The sequence below is a fragment of the Drosophila yakuba genome, chromosome 2L (genome assembly GCF_016746365.2).
Source record: "Drosophila yakuba strain Tai18E2 chromosome 2L, Prin_Dyak_Tai18E2_2.1, whole genome shotgun sequence".
NCBI classification, from domain to species: Eukaryota; Metazoa; Arthropoda; class Insecta; order Diptera; family Drosophilidae; genus Drosophila; species Drosophila yakuba.
The window spans coordinates 10,000,001-10,017,600 of NC_052527.2; the positions used below are offsets into that span (position 1 = coordinate 10,000,001).

The 17,600-nt window shown below is 42.5% G+C and overlaps 2 protein-coding genes across 4 annotated transcripts in view; one reads left to right on the forward strand and one right to left on the reverse strand.

Annotated features, from left to right (window-relative positions):
• The window catches only part of LOC6527489, a 5,637-nt gene extending 2,239 nt beyond the window's left edge, over nucleotides 1-3,398 (forward strand). For all 3 annotated transcript variants that reach the window (XM_039370575.1, XM_002088543.3, XM_039370576.1), the window contains 5 exons: nucleotides 12-424; nucleotides 609-1,312; nucleotides 1,400-1,570; nucleotides 1,634-1,787; nucleotides 1,853-3,398. In XM_039370575.1, coding sequence (XP_039226509.1) covers nucleotides 12-424; nucleotides 609-1,312; nucleotides 1,400-1,570; nucleotides 1,634-1,787; nucleotides 1,853-2,404 — 1,994 coding nt within the window. In that variant the 3' untranslated portion in view covers nucleotides 2,405-3,398. The remainder of the gene's footprint in view (nucleotides 1-11; nucleotides 425-608; nucleotides 1,313-1,399; nucleotides 1,571-1,633; nucleotides 1,788-1,852) is intronic.
• Nucleotides 3,399-4,982: 1,584 nt separating this feature from the next.
• LOC6527488 lies at nucleotides 4,983-6,116 on the reverse strand. Its single transcript, XM_002088542.4, has one exon. The coding sequence runs from the start codon at nucleotides 6,091-6,093 to the stop codon at nucleotides 5,059-5,061; it is 1,035 nt and encodes a 344-aa protein (XP_002088578.1). The 5' UTR covers nucleotides 6,094-6,116; the 3' UTR covers nucleotides 4,983-5,058.
• Between the last annotated feature and the right edge of the window lie 11,484 nt (nucleotides 6,117-17,600).

A 17,600-nucleotide genomic window follows, 5' to 3' on the forward strand; every position in this document is an offset into this window, starting at 1 on the left:
CAATTGCACAGAAGCCGCAGGCGCCGATGGCCAGCGCCTCGCCGGAATGCTTCTCAATGGCGGTGGCGGTGGCGGAGCAGGTCCGTTCGGCGTGAATGTACCGCTCATACCCTGGGGCCAGGTGCTGCCGGACAAGGTGGAGGAGACCCTGCCCCACTTCCCGTTTGGCACACGGCCCACCGATGGCGCCTGGCAGGTTGTCAACGGCACCCGCTTCAAATTCTTTGTCTACTCCGCCTACTTCGACCGGCGCGAAGGAGCCCGCCTGGTGCGAGTGGTGGGCGCCACCAAGACCCGGGGTCCGGAGCGGGTGTGGTGCCGATTCTGGTACGGACCGAGTTCTGGCAATGGCACCGATGCGGGTGCCTCCTCCTCCTCGGCACGTGCCAAGTTTTCCTCGGCCACTGTGATGGCTCGCGTCAAGGTGAGTCCTTAATTTCATTTCGCATTTTCCACACGACCGCACAGAAATGCAATTGATATTTTAGCACTGATAGACTTGTACTGAAATACAAAAGAATGCAATCCGAATATAGATTTATTTGTATATATATCGGTATGGGAAGTTGTATATATTTCATAATACAAATACCAATTCAACATTCTAGATTATCCGTGAGAACTGGAATCTGAAGTACAGCGCCTGTTTTATCCTGTGTCCAGTACGAACTCCTCCCCTGGCAGTTCCCCACTTCGTGAGCGTGGTATCCCGCCTGCGTGCTCCGCCAGGCAATTTGCTGACCCTGCGGAACACCGACCAGGATGCGGACTTTGCGGTGAGCCCGGCGCGTAATTCGAGTGCCAGGAGAGGATTGCCTGTGGGTCGTCCACCGCCGAGTGGCGATAACATACCCGATCGCATAGCTATCTGCGTGAAACCCTTGCACTTCAACTACGACCAGGCGCTGTATCTGATGGAGTACTTGGAGTTCTATGCCCTACTGGGTGTGTCCCACTTCACCTTCTACAACCACACCTTGGGACCCCACGCCTCCTGCGTCCTGGAGAACTATCAACAGGGTCTGGTGCCCGGCAATCTGACCGCCCACGATCTGGAGCCACTGACGCCAGCGGAGGTAGCCAACAATGCCACTCCCCGGGTTCTCAGGACACAATATCAGCGACCCACGGTCAGCATCCTGCCGTGGAATCTGCGCATGCGCAGCCAGAAGGAGATCCGAACCGAAGGTCTCTTTGCGGCCCTGAACGACTGCCTCTACCGCACCATGTATCGCTACAAGTATCTGGCTTTGGTGGATCTGGACGAGTTCATTGTGCCACGCTACTCGGATACGTTAAATGACCTCATTGGGTGAGTAGAAGAGAAGGACTTGTTGACCTTTCTTGTACTTCTGAACTTTGATTATAAACAAACTCCAATAACTTGTGGTTTATTCAGGTCCCTAAATCAGCGATTCCGCAATCGCAACACGGGAGCCTATTCCTTCCAGAACGCCTTCTACTATCTTCAGTTTGCGGATGACAGCCTGGCTAGTTCTGGAATAGAGGGTGGCAATGACCAGCTGGCGAAAGTACGGGCCAATCTAGTCACTCAACGGAAAACACGGAGGTAAATCGATAGTTTAAAAAGAAGAAGTAGGGATCATATATACCGATATCTAAACATCCCCAGGCGATATAAGCTGCACCCTCAGAAGCAACGATCCAAGTACATCTGTAAGCCAGAGGCAGTTGTCGAGGCGGGCAACCACTTCGTTTGGGAATTCGCACCTGGCAAGGGTTCCCTCAACGTGCCGCCAAAGGAGGCCATTCTGCAGCATTATCGGGTCAGTGTATGGTGCATAAAATGCTAAAAAAAATATGTATTTAATTAATTTATTATTCCGTGTAGGTCTGCGAATTCGGAGGCAACGACTGCATCAAGGCGCCTTCGATTGTAGATCGAACGACCACAAAGTATGTGAATCGCTTGGTCCAGCGGGTGGATGCAGTGTATCGTCATCTGCGCCAGCGTTGCGATCTACCAGCTCTGCCGCCGCTGCCCAAGACCAAGGAGAATTCACAGGAGAAACCCATAGAAGTGACCAAGGAGAGACCCAAGGAAAATACTAACGAAAAGACTAAAGAAAAGCCCCAGGAAAAGCACAAGGATAATCCCAAATTGCTGGAGCAAAAGAGAAAATCGGGTGCAACAACGAATGAGAGTTTAATCAAAGGAGTGGCCACAGCCACAGCCACAACAACGACGAAGGCAACAACGAAAGGAGCGGCAACGAAGCAGCAGCAGTCCAACCCAGTCACCACACCCACAAGGACCACGACCAGGACATCGACGACACCCAAGCTATCGATGCCATCGGCCAATGTGCGCAAGAAACGGAAGCTCATTGTCTTCGAGATCAATGATTTGGGGGTGCCCGTGGCCAGGGTGGAGTACCAATGAGATAGGGACATTGCTGGAAACATTTGAAAGGGGCTTTTGGTTCATTTGTGTGCCAATTAGTTTGAGGATTTAGTTGGTTGTGTTCCGGTGCGGTTTATCAACTTCATTTGGCCATTATCAGAATGCTCAACAGGTTAACCGACCGTAGGGACTTAAGTATGTTCATTTGCTCACCGTAGAAATAAAAGGAACGCACTTACGCATCAAAGCAATATCATAAGATTGTAGCAATATGATCTCAAGCCAACATGGTATAAGCGAAAATCACGTTGGTTGTTCCGAAAATTATTTAAAATTCCCTTGATTGCTAGGGAATAATATTAGTTATTTTTTGTTATATTTCTGTATGAAACTAGGGATGTGAGACTTAAAAAAAACACTCAAGCGATGCAACTACGAAATTATAAGCACTAATCACTGTTTGGTTGTTCTCTTTAATTTGGAAAATATGTTTTCCCGATTTTGGTAGTCCTAATGCAAAATTATTCCTAAACAAAATTCAGAAAATTCCTAATGCGAAATTCATATGTAATCTAAGCCATTGTTTCGTGTTGTAGCATAAGCAATAAGGTATACAAAAATGAAATTGAAGCAAGTGCATGCAAAATAATGAATATGTATCGACATTTTGCTGCAAGTTGTTAGAGCAACATTACCAGTTAGCAAGGGAGAAGCTCCTGCGAGGTATGCGCTTAGTCTATAAATTAGTGGGCTAAAAAGCTTAGGACTTCTTTAGTGGTCTTTTGGCTTGTGCATGAGGCAGAAACTCAAAATGATAAGTTAGGAATTATCACAAAACTGAATCGAATTTCTAATGCTTCGAAATCCGTAAACTTTTTGTTTGGCTTAGCGCACAAAAAGTATAATTTTTAAGTAAACAATAAACAGAAATCAGAAAACAGATAGGTATTAAGGTACAATTTCAGATACTAAAAAGATCTATTCAAACACATGAAGTCAATAAAATTGCAAGTAAGCATATTAAGATAGAAAACACGTTTTATTTCGGCAAATATTTATTATAAAGCGGTTCATTCAGTGCCCCTCACAAAGTCATAAATCGTACACTTTTCAAACTGGGCGTATGAGCTATAAATTCAAATTACCCAGCTGTATATTAGTTATGTATATGACTTATAGATGGGAATCGCTGGGATGTATGCTAGTTGCACCGAGCTATAATTTGAATATTATGGCGAATCCTTAATATGTTTTATAAAGCATTATAATCGCTGTAATACGCGTTGTTTGTTTTTCTTTTATATTGTTCATTTTCATAGAAGTTTGGAATATACATTCAGTTACTTGTGGTAGACAACTATTTACGTTTATAACAGCTAGAGGTCTTGTATGCTAGATTATATAATTCGTATAAATAAAGTATTATGGAGAGTCTGCTATAAGTAAAACAGAGCAACCCTTTCTTAATGTGAAATATTAGAGCACAAAAGTTTAAGAAACGCTTTTTTACTCGCTGTATGTAGAAAGTTCAAAGTGTTTACAAACTCTGTTCTACTCTTGTGTGTTTCTTTCAAGTATATTGTTATACAAAAGTTTATCTTCTACAAGTTGAGTTGTTGTTATACATATCGTTACTTTTGGTAGACAGCCATTTACGCGTATAACAGCTGGAGAAGTCCTGTTTGCTAGTTGTACTGAGGTAAACTTGGAATTATATGGTGAATTTGTTATATGGGATATAAAGCATCAACTTTCTACTAAAAAATATAAAAGCCAAAAAGTTCAAAGTGTTTACAAACGCTTTACCTACCACGCGGAGTATGTTTAGGAAAGCACAAAAGTTAATTTTCATAAAAATTGAGAATGAAGTTGAATGTTATACATTTCGTTACTTTTGGTAGACAACAATTTAAGTTTATAACTGCAATGGAAGTCGTGTATGCTAGTTGTACGGAGGTATAATTTGAATATTGTGGCCAATCTGTTATATGTTATATAAGCCAAGACATTTGAACAGAGAAATATTAAAGCATAAAAGTTCAAAGTGTTTACAAACGCTTTAGTACTCTTCGTGCGGCTATAAAAAAGCACAAAAGTTCATTTTTATAGAAGTTGAGAAGGTACTTTAGTGTTATACATTTCGGTACCTTTGGTATACAACAATTTACGAATATAACAGCTGAGGAAGTTCTTCTAAGGGGAATTCAATCGGTTCATTTGTAGGGAGGGGAAGTGCTATGAGTGCAAGAATTAATGTTATGAGTTGGTTTCATTTTCCCGTCTCTATATTATTTAGCACTCTTATTTAATTGACATCTAAAGGTGTATTCAAATGCATTTAAATAATTAATCAACTGAAGCTTTATGGCATTAAATTGCAACGGCTGTCGTGCCTTAACTGAAGAACAAAATGGGACAATATTGCACCGTAATTTTATTAAAGTCGAAAGCGCCGGCAACCGCAGAAATGTGTTGCTGCATTCATGAAGTTAATCGGTATCTGGATTGTGCATTTATCTGATAGAATCCGTTGTAAAGTCTTGATAAAAGATATGCATTTTTTTGAGAGTATTGGCATAGTTTATTAAGAAACACGATGAAGAAAAACAATTTTTAATTTAGTTGCACTAAAGAGTAATTTATTTTGCTGCTTCTTCCCAAAACCTAAATATTTTACGATCGTTTGAATATTTCTACGAGGATTCTTCACTCACGGTGGTCGTTTCGTTATCAGAATTAGAGTCGTCATCGGTGGAGCTATTCTGCTCCTGGTAACTCCTGATGATCTCATCCAGCTCACGCTCCACGCTGGGCTTCTCCAGCTCGTACTGGGCCAGGGTCTGGCCCACACAGCCACTGGCATTCAGGCCGATGGCCAGCAGTCGGATTCCCTGGAGCTTCAGGCTGATAAGGTCCGCGGGAGCCGAGGCGAGTCCGCGTAGCGCCCTATTGATGCCATAGCTGCAGGACAGGAAGTTAAGGTTGGACTCGGCGCAGAGCTCGATCTGGGCAGCCAGATTGTTGGTGGCATTATGGTATTTCACGACGGCCTCATGGACATTTTGCTCATACGAGGCTTGCTGCGCTTGCAGCTCCTCCAGGCAGCTGTGCAGATATGCGGAATACCGAGAGACCAGCTCATCAAGGATCTCCTCGGCCTCCTCGTTGCCAACTCCGTTCGTCTGCTCATCCACTCGCTTCAATTGGGCGTCACCCCACTGGCTCCACTTCTCCTGGATTATGAGGGAATACTGTTCTTTCTTCTCGTCGATCCTATCATTGAGGTTATTCACGGCAATTTCCAGATCAGTTACGGCTGCATTTATGGTCTGCAGTTTTGCGAGGGCATTCTTAAGCGTCTGTCGCTGCAGGATGTTTCTCACCCGATCAATCTCCTGGTGCAATCTGTCGATGGCAGCCCGCAGAGCTTCCGAGAAGTCGGAGATTCCCTCGGTGGCGGCTCTATGAACAGCATCTGCGATTTTATGGGCAAACTCCACCGTTTCGTGGGTGTACTGGGCGGAGGAGTTCCTTATGCTGTCCAGGAACTCGCCAGCTATGGCCGTGCCATTCTTGGTGGCATCCACGAGCCCACTGATGATTTGCTGCCCAGTCGTGTTGAAGGCTTCGAAGACATCATTCAAGATTTCCAGATGCGGTGTGGCCACCACGCAGCTGGCGCTGATGGCCAAGGCGAGAAGGAACACGGCTGACTTGGTCGAATGCATCGTCGTTTGACGGATAGCCTAATCATTCCGCACCCTGGAGCACCTTTTATATATCTCGGCTACGTGCGCTTGGGCAAATACGTTCGCTGACTAGTTCAATATTGGAGCAGGGCGGCATTTTACTAAATTAGTTAATATTTAATCAGCCGCTTTTCATAATGAGTGAATAGTGCATGCTGGTTGGATAACTTTACAAAGAAAGCTCTCGGCACATTTCTTTAACGAAAACGTGTTACACTACTTAGTAATGGTATAATGTGCTCTCAGTATGATGAACAAAAATTAGCTCAAACACATTAGTTTGTAGTATTGTAATCACTGCAAAATGCAGCAGTCAATCATAAATTCATAAAGAGAGTTGCAACCAGAGCGCGAATTTAAATTTTAATACAATATAACTTTTACCTTGCACATTCCTAAAATCCACTTCCCTTAAAGCATGCTTACAATAAAACCGCTTGGCTTAAACTATGAAAATAAATCAAATAAGTCAATTTCGCGTGCATTAAAACTAAAGGCTCTTCATGCGGGCCACACACAATCGCAGGTGGTTATAATCCCACCCTGCATTTGCACAAGGACAAAGGTTAAACTCAGCTTTAATTTTGAAATTTATATGCCTGCGAGACAAAGGAGCGAGTGTTTACGCTCAGGTTGAACCCTTTGTGGCGGACTTTCTGCATTACTAACCGAACTGGGAGGTCCTTTTTGGGGGGCGTGGCAGGCGTGGAGCACACATAATAATTGTCTTCGGCATGCCTTTATTATGACTTTAATTGTCGCTTGACAAACGTTGACACACACCGACATGAAATGCTCGCCAGGTAAGTATACATATATAAGTATATATGTACATTCAGAGATGTGGAAAGGAGACGGCACTGTGGGTGGGGTGAGGTGATGGGTTGGTGATGTGGCAAGGCCTTGGGCGACATGCAGCATGAACATTTTATTAGTCTGCTGTTAGTTTTGTTTAATTATGCTGTCATTAACTTTGTCGCACAGCCACACGCCCGACTGCAAAACAAAAGCTTACATGTCTCAACGCAATTATTGCCGGAGTGGCCAACAAAGTGCTCCATGGACAAGGACAATGGAATGGCGGAGCGATCCCACAGACTTCTGGTTGCCATTTTTTCCTGGTATTTTACCAACCACCCAACCACCCATCCACACCTTCTCTTCAATGCACAGACATTTAATTTTGCATTTTCCACTAATTGGCCTGCATACTTGCCATATTCTCGCTTTGCTTAATTAATATAATTATAAATATGTTTCACCTCAAAAGAAATTCAAACCTCAAAACCGTTTCAATAGCATTCAGCTCCATTTAGCTTATGATAATGATGCTGCAACTGCAATTACCTTTTAATAGAAAGAGGTCGGTCGGGTCGGATGGGCAGTAACTTGCCTTTGGCGGATCACGCTCAACATCGCCCCGATTCAAAGAACATCACGTGTGGTGCGGGGAACTCTGCTTTATATCCGGAAAGCAATTATGTGGGCCATCCGAGTAGCATAAGTTTAAATGCTTGCTCAAAGTAATAACTTTACATATATCTCTTGACCTCAATAGAATATATTTGTCCAACACATACTACGTATTTATTAGTATGGGAAAATACAACATAGTGTTGAATAGATTAGTAGTTTAATAATAGTTGTTCTTTGAGCTCTATACTTTACTATAATAAGTAATACTGTACTTGTACTCTGCTGGAACTTAAAAGAGGTTTAAGCATTTTGATATTTATTAAGCATAATACCAATGATTTATTGAAATAAAATATGTTTACAAAACAAGATGACCTGTAGCAGGGCATCCATTCAGCACATGGCTGTGCCATAACCTGTCCTTTATGCTTTTCTGCTGACCTCGGCAACCTCCATGAATGCCAGCAGGCTATCGACCAAGGAGCATGGAGGAAAGTGTAAGGACCAGGATCAGGAGAAGGATGCCTGAAACGATTCCATGCCGTTGCAATCGCGGCCATTAAGTCATTTTGTTTCCTGTAACATTTCCGGTATCTTTTTAGCGTCGTCGCCGCTTCGAGTGTGGCGCTCTGGCAGCTGGAGGGGATTCTGGGTGGTCAATGGGCGGCGGATGGCTCCAAGTGCAGCTGATGGGGGGTGCGGCTACCGGTTTTGGGTGGTGGCGGTGTGGCAACAAATGCTTTTAAAGTAGATGATGGCGTCGGCTGGCGGGTCAATTTATTGCTTACCAAATGTGCTGCTGGCCCGGGTCCGAATGCAACTGAAACGCTCCAAATTGCAGCACGTAAAGTGTTCTCTGAAATTAACTTGGCCCCCTTTCAGGCCTGCCTCCGATAAGGAGAGATATAAATAAAAAAAAAAATACAAAAAACATGGGAAATAATGGCTGCATTAATGATGGCCATCGAGCTTCAGGGGCCTGCAAAATGTACTGCAGCTTCAGCGAAAAATGGATGATAAAAGTTCATTAATTCGTTTTTGCACATGTGAGAATTAAAATAACCCCAACAATCTTCGCAAAGTTATTTGTATGAGCAATTATCTTAATACAGCTTAAATAGATCAATATTTACTTCACTCTGTTCGGAAATGTAGTATTTTCCCAATTCCGTGCACTTGCTTTGCTTACAGAGCACAATAAATATAACTTTTCATGATCATATAAACTTTCATGAAAATCAGAATGAAATGCATAAAAGCACTGAGTGCACTTGCATATTTTCCAAAAAAATACCATTGCACTAAGTGAGTGCAACGAGTGGAAAATTTTCGAGCGCATTATTTTGCATATGCAGGCGACCATGATGAGGGCCGCTTTTCTAAATCCTTTAGGACAAACAAATACGTATACTTAACGCGCACAGCATTGCTCATACGCAGCGTGGCCCGCTCGAAAGGAGCAGTGCGAGAATGGGAGCTGCCGTGGAAGGTTGGCCACTGTGTCCCGTGGCGCACATAGCTGCAGATTTAGTGCGCCAGCTTTTATCTTGTCGCGCTCCTGGACGCTTTGGGGACCAGGTGGTGGCGCCAGGTGGCAGCGTAGTAGTCCACTGGAGTACATTTGTACATTTCTACATTTGTACATTCGTTCAGAGGCGAGTGTACACGTATGCGAGCATATGAGGTGGCCAGGAGGCGCACTCTCGACTCCAACTGTAAACCTGTATCTCTGGCCATATCTGCTCCTCCGTATCGCTCGGCACAATCCCATCAGCCCCGGCTAAATGTATAACAGCAGTCACTTAGCGCAGTGCCATCCTACCATACTGCCATCCTACCATACTGAAATCCTGCCATCCTGCTATTCTGCAATCCAAGCCACCAACCTACGAGCTGGGCAACATTGTATGGGTATCTGTATGTGCGGTCGTTACTTCATTGGCACAATCCCCAGACTCGAAAACGCTCGCCCCTGCTGCTGCCTTCATTGTTTTGCTGTGCATTTTATTTTATTTTATATGCAGCAACCTGCACTCTTTTTTTGCCACGTATTTTCTTTTAATGCGCTGCGGATTTGCTGTGAAATATATGCAGAGTGGAAGGTGGGCTGGGTGGTACATATCCCATATCCCATATCCCAGCCCACCTTCCACTCTGCACCACCCAACTGGTCGCTCTATCTACAGTCTCCCAGTTGGGCCAGCACTCTTATGCTAATTAAGTTTATGCTAATTTAACTTATTGCCACTAAGTTGGCCCACATATGCGGCCAGCCGCAGGAGCCATCACCTTATTCACCTGCCTTCAGGCCAGGCAAATTTCGGCAAGCGATCTGCTGACACAAAAGCTGGGAGTAAATTAATTCGTTAAATAAGAGGGAAATGTACCTAATTTATATAATTAAAAGTAACTGTAATCATGTTGCTACTCCAAATGTTGCAGGGATTTGGGGTGCTGCACGCTTAGTTTATTTATTAATTTTACCAAAATGATTGAAACAGGAATTATATTTAGGTATCCTATTTTATCAACATGATGTGTTGGATTTTGGCCCTACAATTAGTTGAATAGATTTAAGCTGTACAGTGTAATTTCGGTTGGGAAAAGCAGGCCAGGATGTACCAGCAACCTGGTCCATTAACAGAACTGAAATGAAATGATAGATAATACAATATAGCAAGATGTAGATTGATTGCATACGTGGCGTTTAAACAATATATTACAACATATCGTATGTTTATACTTTCAGGGATTAATTAATACATATAACCACGAATACGAAATTGAATATTCAAATTAAATTTACTTATTGAATGTGTATAGTAAAGTAATTTTTGGTTGAGCTTCGAATAATATATTCCCACTGCAAAGTGAAAACCTTCCGTTTGCCAACGTTTTCTGCAGGACTTATTGTCTGATTTTTATGTAAATTGCGTTTAAAGCAATAAATCTGTTTTAATCAGCCCACGAGTCCAGGCAGCTGAGCCGACGTGGTTGTCGCGTCTGCAGGACCTCCGATAGGCCTTTATATGTGGGCGTTTGGGTGCGTGCATCCTTCGAATCCTTTGAGTGTGGGTGAGTCGGCGAGTGTGTGACAAAAGCAAACGCATGATGTGTGTGCGTGGGGTCTTAATATTAAAAAATCGCACCGATATATGATTTTCACCGTAGGCCCAACCCGCCTATTGAAATTCGTTCGGTAATTAAATTAAAATGCTGAAAATGGAAAGTTGAACACACAGGCCAGACAAGTCGATTGATAATGTCGCTCGTAAGACAGGGAAATAATAATAAGAAATTTAAATTACTTGCAATAATCGAAGGCATATTTTGTATGTTTTTTGCTAGTTTTTTACCTCATCATCAACCTAAAAATCTGAAGAACCCAACAACTGTAATGGTTGGTTTTTAAAATCCTGCTGTGTGCAGGATGCGTATCACAGCATCTAGAATCGATAGACAGTGAAATTTTTAAATCGACTCGTTCGGTATGTGGCAACATCGCCCAAATGGCTTATTAGCTTACGAAAATATACGACTGTCAAACGGACGTGGTGGACATGAGCAGAATGGTGGTATTCTCAGGATGGAGACCCATGAAAGCCGCTAATTAAATTAGCAAGCGCAGACAACTGCGTTGGCACACAATTGTGCTGAATAAATCAACGCAGCTAACGCAAAACAAAGCAGCCAGAAAGCAGCCAAAAACAACGCCCGGCACAAACTATTTGGCCCCAAAAATATAATCAAACTTTGTCCGAGCCAAATTATTTGGCCTGGCCCATGTAAAATGATTCAGCTCGCACCAGAAAAACACCGGACCCCGAAATTCTGTAGCTGGTAAACGGCTTTGGATGGCAAAAGCGAAAAGTTAGAGGCAATTATGTTGACATGCCAAATGTCCTGGTGAGGATTCGAATTTTAGTTGAACTGCAGTAATTCATATGCATTTTTGTCTCATGCCCTGCATTTTCTGTCAATCGAATCATGTGAGCTTTTGGATAATTGGTTTTACGGATTGAAAAGTAATCAACCAAACATTTTTATAAGTCGATGATTTTGATAAAATTTAAAGGTTTCAAGTAAGGGCAGCACCATCCAATTTTTGGTTGCCGAAATCCATGATTGTTATTAAATTTTTGGTTTAAAATATTAGCCAGTTTGTTGGTTTTTAGCTTGGCCATTTTGCGTGTTTTTCGTGTTGTTAGTTTGGGCTTTTATAGCGGGGTGTGTTTACCCTTTCAAAAAGTATACTTACATATCCAAAGATTATAAAAATGTTCATATATTCATTAAGTAATTTGAAAAGCAAGAAGTGTGTATATCTATGTTATATTACAATGAAGTATTATTTGGAAAATTTAAATGTATTGTAATTAGAGTACATGCTTAGTTTTGGAAGTAACCCCACAATTTTGTTCATTTTTTGTTTTCGCTATGGTGTTTTCGAAAGTTTTCTAGGGTTATTGTTCAAATATTTCATTTGTTATGTGTTGTAGCTTCTGTGCGTTTTGTTATTATGGCATTAGTTTTCATGTGCCCTCGAATATTTTTTGCTGACATGCCAAACTTTTTGCGTCGATAAACTTGTTACATTTTTGGCGAGCCACCCACTTGGTTATCAGACAAGGTAATTACACGATTATGCATTTATTATTGTTCCCAATTTTGTGCTTGTGCACAGTTTGATGTTTATATTGGCGATACTAGATATTGGTTGATTAGAAATACGCGACATGATATAAAATTAGACCAATATTTGAGCCAAATGCACAAGATATAAAATTAGACCAATATTTGAGCCAAATGCACAAGATTCATTTTGTATCCTTGCAGAGGCTACTGCTTCGGTTTTTTAGTGTTCAACCTTTTGGTCATCAAAACCTGAAGGTATTGTACCGCAGGTCTTAATGCCCCGCTATGTACAGATCCGCACATATTCATAGATCATTATTAGGAAAAATAATAAAGTCACCCGAAGAGAATTTATCAAAATCATAAATCATTGCAAATTGCTACAATTTTTTATTCACCTTCACCCATGTATGCACTTCATTGTGCTGCATTGCACGCGTGTGTGTGAGCGCCATAATTTTCCAGCACGTCCATGTATTAGTGAGGAAAAACAGAATACAATGCAAGCTGCTATGCAGAATCGGTATGGAAAATGCGTAGAGTGGAAAATCATCTACTCGCCTCGCTTTCTGAGTTCAGTTGCAAAATAAGAGTTCCTTTTCACAGCTCAACTCAGAGTGAGCTGCACGAAAGGAGCTCAAATGCAAACATTGAGCCAAAAATGCCGCTCTTTACTAGAATTAAGAGAAAATGAGTTAAAATGTTAAGAAGTTCGCAATTGAGTTGGAGTTGAGCTGCAGTGTTATTTGAGTTGAGTTTTAATTTAATGTTAGGCTTAACTCGGAATCTACACTCGGAAATAACATGTTAACTTACCAAACCTTGGAAACATTTTACCTTTAGGCGTAAAATCATAGATGTACTTCAAGAAACAACTAAAACTCTTTCCAGCAGCTGCACTAAATTCCAATATAGCCAATTTCGCAGTGTAATCAGTTTAAGAATACGAGTATGTGAAATAATAATCAGGATTTATAGACCGAAGTCGCTTTAATTGATCAATATGCGAATGGAGAGCCCTGACCATTGACTAACGCACTGGATGGATCTCAAAAGAGCTGGGAAACAAACAATCGAACAAAATGAAGCCGTAAATACATTTGGCATCGGACGATGGCCACTTGAAACGCGGATTGGTCTCGGCCGATTCGCTTTGTGATGACGACTTTTTAATTAAAATAAAAATGCAATCCACACATTCCGTGGACGATGATGATGCTGACGAGGATGGTGGTGGTGATGGTGGTGGTGGTGGTGGTGGTTGGCGAGAGGTTCGGAGGGGCTTGAAATCACGACAACAATAAAAATTAAGTTAAAGCGCCATTTAAACGGCATCATGTTGCCCGGAATGGGAAGAGGCATGAAATGAATGCGCATAAGTTTGATGCAATTCACACGTACATTTGTACATTTTCCCTGGCAGACAGAACCAGTCATAAAGTACCAGCCACGCAATAAACAATTAAATATAAATAAGGCTATAATGATTTCTTTTTACGCTATTTTAATAGGTTTATAAAATATTTTAATCAGTGGCCATAAAGTCATATGGTGAGTAGGTTAGATGAGCTGCCATAGTCAATAATATTTAATTGAGAACAAATCAAATTATTGATTGCTAAAATAAATAATAAATTATAATAAACAAATAAAGGTGAGTAAATTTAATTTTTTGTGCTCGCTGCAGCCGCGTTTTATTCACATTCGCTATTTGTATTCAATTAAAATTTGAAAATTGACATAAATATTTCCAGCTTAATTTTTGCATATTTTCGAGCACCTTCATTAAAGCACTTAAAACCCGAGTGATTTTAATGGATTCTTCAAGTTCTAGCAATTGAACTGCATACATATTTGGAATTCCAAGGGCAACGAAGCAAGATCAAAGCATTTAATCATGTTGATTACAAAGATTGTTCAGTAGGCGGCCATTCAGCAGTGGCAGAAAGACTCCTGCCTCATTCACTGAGTCGTCAAGTACAAGTGCATTTGCATCGAAATTGATTGCTCCGAAAACTGTCGATAGGTTAAAATTGGCAATTTCGGATGCCCTACTGCATTGTGTTGCCCCCATTGTGGGCGTGGCAGCGGAGGGCGTTGAATTCGAAGCCGAATGGAGCCGCTGCTGCATCAACAGTTTGTTGATTAAAAGTGCGTTGGGCCAGAATTGAGGGCTTGCATCCTTTTCAGCGTTAATGCCACCAGAAATCATCGCCTATTAACCGAAATCGTTAGGCTGCATTTTGAGGAGCCCACGACAGTAGCTGGCGATTAAAGCCACAAACCAAAGTTATTAGTTAAAACAAGTTACTCAATATAAATAGCCATACCGCATAACAGCAAAATACGTAGTAATCAAGAATTTAAATACAATTCTGCTCATTGTATTGGTAATTAAAAGTCATATAAAAATAATTTCATTAAAATGCATACTGCACCAAATGATAAATCAAAGCAGCTCGATTAAAATAGCCCGATTAACCATTGGATTATATTTGTCTGGCTGCTGTGGCAGGATTTTGACAGATGGCGGAAAAAGTGCAACCACAAGGCTCCCTCGGCAGGACCTCCTCGTTCGCAGCCCATCCTCATTAGCAATTCGACTGCAGATAAAGTGCAGCCGTTGGTCAGTCGGCGGTAATTAGTTTTTGGCGTGTTGCGGGACAATTTTTGAAAATTTCTTATTTAATGCGCCTGCCGGGTGTTTCGGGAAATTGGTAGGTGGTGGGTGGCGGAATGTGGGTGTTACTGGCGCAGTCGGTTTTGAAGCCTGCCAAAATCGTGGCGCCTAATTGCGAGCAATCATATTTTGTTTGCCAAGAGCTGCTTGAGCGAAGTGGTGTGGCTGCTATCGGTGGATTTTTGAGTGGTGGTGGTGTCTCTGTGGGTGGAATGCAATCAGGTCGCTCCGTCAGTGGCAGGACTGCACGTCCTGCTCGTCCTGCACGTCCTGCCAATGTTTGCATGTGCACTCCCACGCCCACACACACACACACACACACAACCATTTGGTGGGCAGTCGGCGTCTTTGGCGTCGGTGGGCGCTCATCTCCTCGCCTAGGCAAATCAATCAATTTAAAAGCAATTGCTGATAATGTGCAACGTTTGTTTGGCAGCTGTCAAAAATTTGCACACACGCTCTGGGGATGGCGGTGCCCCCAAGTCCTTGAGACAGTGGTCTATTAGTTCGAGGCCAACTGATTCGGCTGCTTGGATGTCTGGTTCTTTGGGGTCAAACAATTGGCGCCCGCTACTGTGCGCCTTGATTGATGATCAAAGGTTGCCATAATTGGCGCGAACTAGTCTGTGTGCTGCAGCTATATAGATATATATATATATAGATTGGCGTAGATATATGTATATAGCAATATGCAGGAATATATGTAGCTTTGAGCAAATAGCTGCCTACTTGTCTGCGGAAAGCGATTGACAGTGCGGCTCAGTGCCGCAGACTGATTGATGTTTGCTGCCGACTCAGATGATTGCCATGATGAGCCATCATGTCTTAGCCTGGTCATAACTAGGTGCCTATTTTTTCAGCTCGGATTGAATTCCTTATTCGGGAAAGGGCTTAAGGAAAGGAAAAAAATGTTAGGTTGTAAAAGTATATTATATACATGATTATATCTAAAGAACATAAAACAGAATACAAAGAGCGTAGACATTGTTAAACATATGTGCTGGTACAATAGTAAAATAATGGAATATATAAATGTATGTCAGAAAAGCAGAAGATTAGAATAGCGAATTGCGTTAAATTATTATTTATCCTAGTTGGCAGAAACAATGGATGTAAAAAGGTGCTAGGCAGCGCAAAAACAGGAATAATATTGTGTGAATATTGTGTCCTGGCTGGGAGCGATTCGTGGGGAGCAGGCGACACATTTGCATTTTACAAACAATCGAAAAAGTAGTTAAAGTTTTTGCCAGGGCGTATGTGCAACACGTTTTTACCCTTTTTTTTGCCCACTCGTCGCATAAGCAACGGTTGAACGCGGTGGCATGAAGGTTTTTGGCTTTGGCTTCTGTTTGGCATATTACACTCAATGTCAGTTGCTGCCCCGCCACACAACTACCCCCTTCCTCCACCGCTACCTCCACCGCTACCTGTACCTGTACCTGTCCACGTGTCAAGGGTCTCCGTTTCCTTCGCTTTTTGTTCTTCCGCAGCCAGGAGTGAGTACACACGGCGTATACATCATATGGCCATGCATCCTGCTTTTTGCCCCGCGCCCAATTTTGGCGCATCGTTTTCGCTGCAAACTTTCGCTGGCGTTCTCTTTTTCCCATGGACAGACCATGTCTGAGTTGACACATTTCTTTGATGTTCCAGTTGCAGGTGTCGCTCCTGCCGCACAACTGACTTGGCGGATTTCGTAATGAGATGTTTTTCGTGCAGGTGGATTTGCTAAGTATTCGGTTCAGCATCAAGATAACTCTAGTCTGCATGCTTGAAAATAAACCTATTTGGATTAAAGCTTACTTGTAACGCATTGCTATTCTTTGGTTGAGATACAAAATTCAGCAGGGATTTAAGGTCATTTCTAAGTAACGATACAACTTTAAAATTGTAAATATTGGTAAACAACATTACTAATCTAACTATACACCGTTAATATATGCCAGCCACTGAGTAAAATTATTAGTTTCAGGTTAATTCCAATGCCTTTTTGATTCACCACAAGACATAAGTCAATAGCAAAACAGAAACCCAAAGATCAAAAGCAAATGCAAATCGTTCATTACATGGACTATCAATAACTGATTTACATTCCCGCCAAATCTGCGCCAAATAAGCTGCGAAACAGCGGGCCAGGCCATGCGCTCCTCCTGAGGATTCAGATTGGAGAGGGTTTGGTAAGGGAATGGGGATGGGAATGGAGATGGGAATGGGAATGGAGATGGTATGGGTGTTCCCCGAACTGAATGCGGATGCGGACGCATTGCAAACAATGGCAACAAAATATGCTGCTGCGCTTAAATGAAATGCCAACAAAACCGAACAGTTAAATCGCATGGGTAAGGGCTGCAGTCGGAATGCAAGGAGTTTGGTTGCATGGAATGGAATGGGATGGGATGGGATGAGATGAGCTGGGTGCTGGGTCGCGATTGGATGGAAAGGGTAAATGGGTTGGATGAGGATGGACGGGGAGGGCTGGGGCTTGGACTGTTGGACTGACGTTGGCCTCCGGGTGCGACTTAAAAAGCAGCTTCATTTTAGCGTATAATTGAGCGAGCACAAAATATGCGACAAGCGACTGAAGCCAGAGGGCGGTCGATGGCACAAAAATGTGGGCGTGGCCCCAGCCCCAACCATAGAACCAGAACCAGAGCTAGGAACTTTGCGTGTGAAGCAAAGAACCAACGGATAACACAGATTCTGCGGAAGTATGAAATTTTACTATTACTTTGTCGCAGCAAATAGAGCGGAAGTC

Coding starts and splice junctions, on each gene's coding strand:
- LOC6527488 (XM_002088542.4), bottom strand. CDS start 6,093: ATGCATTCGACCAAGTCAGCCGTGTTCCTTCTCGCCTTGGCCATCAGC.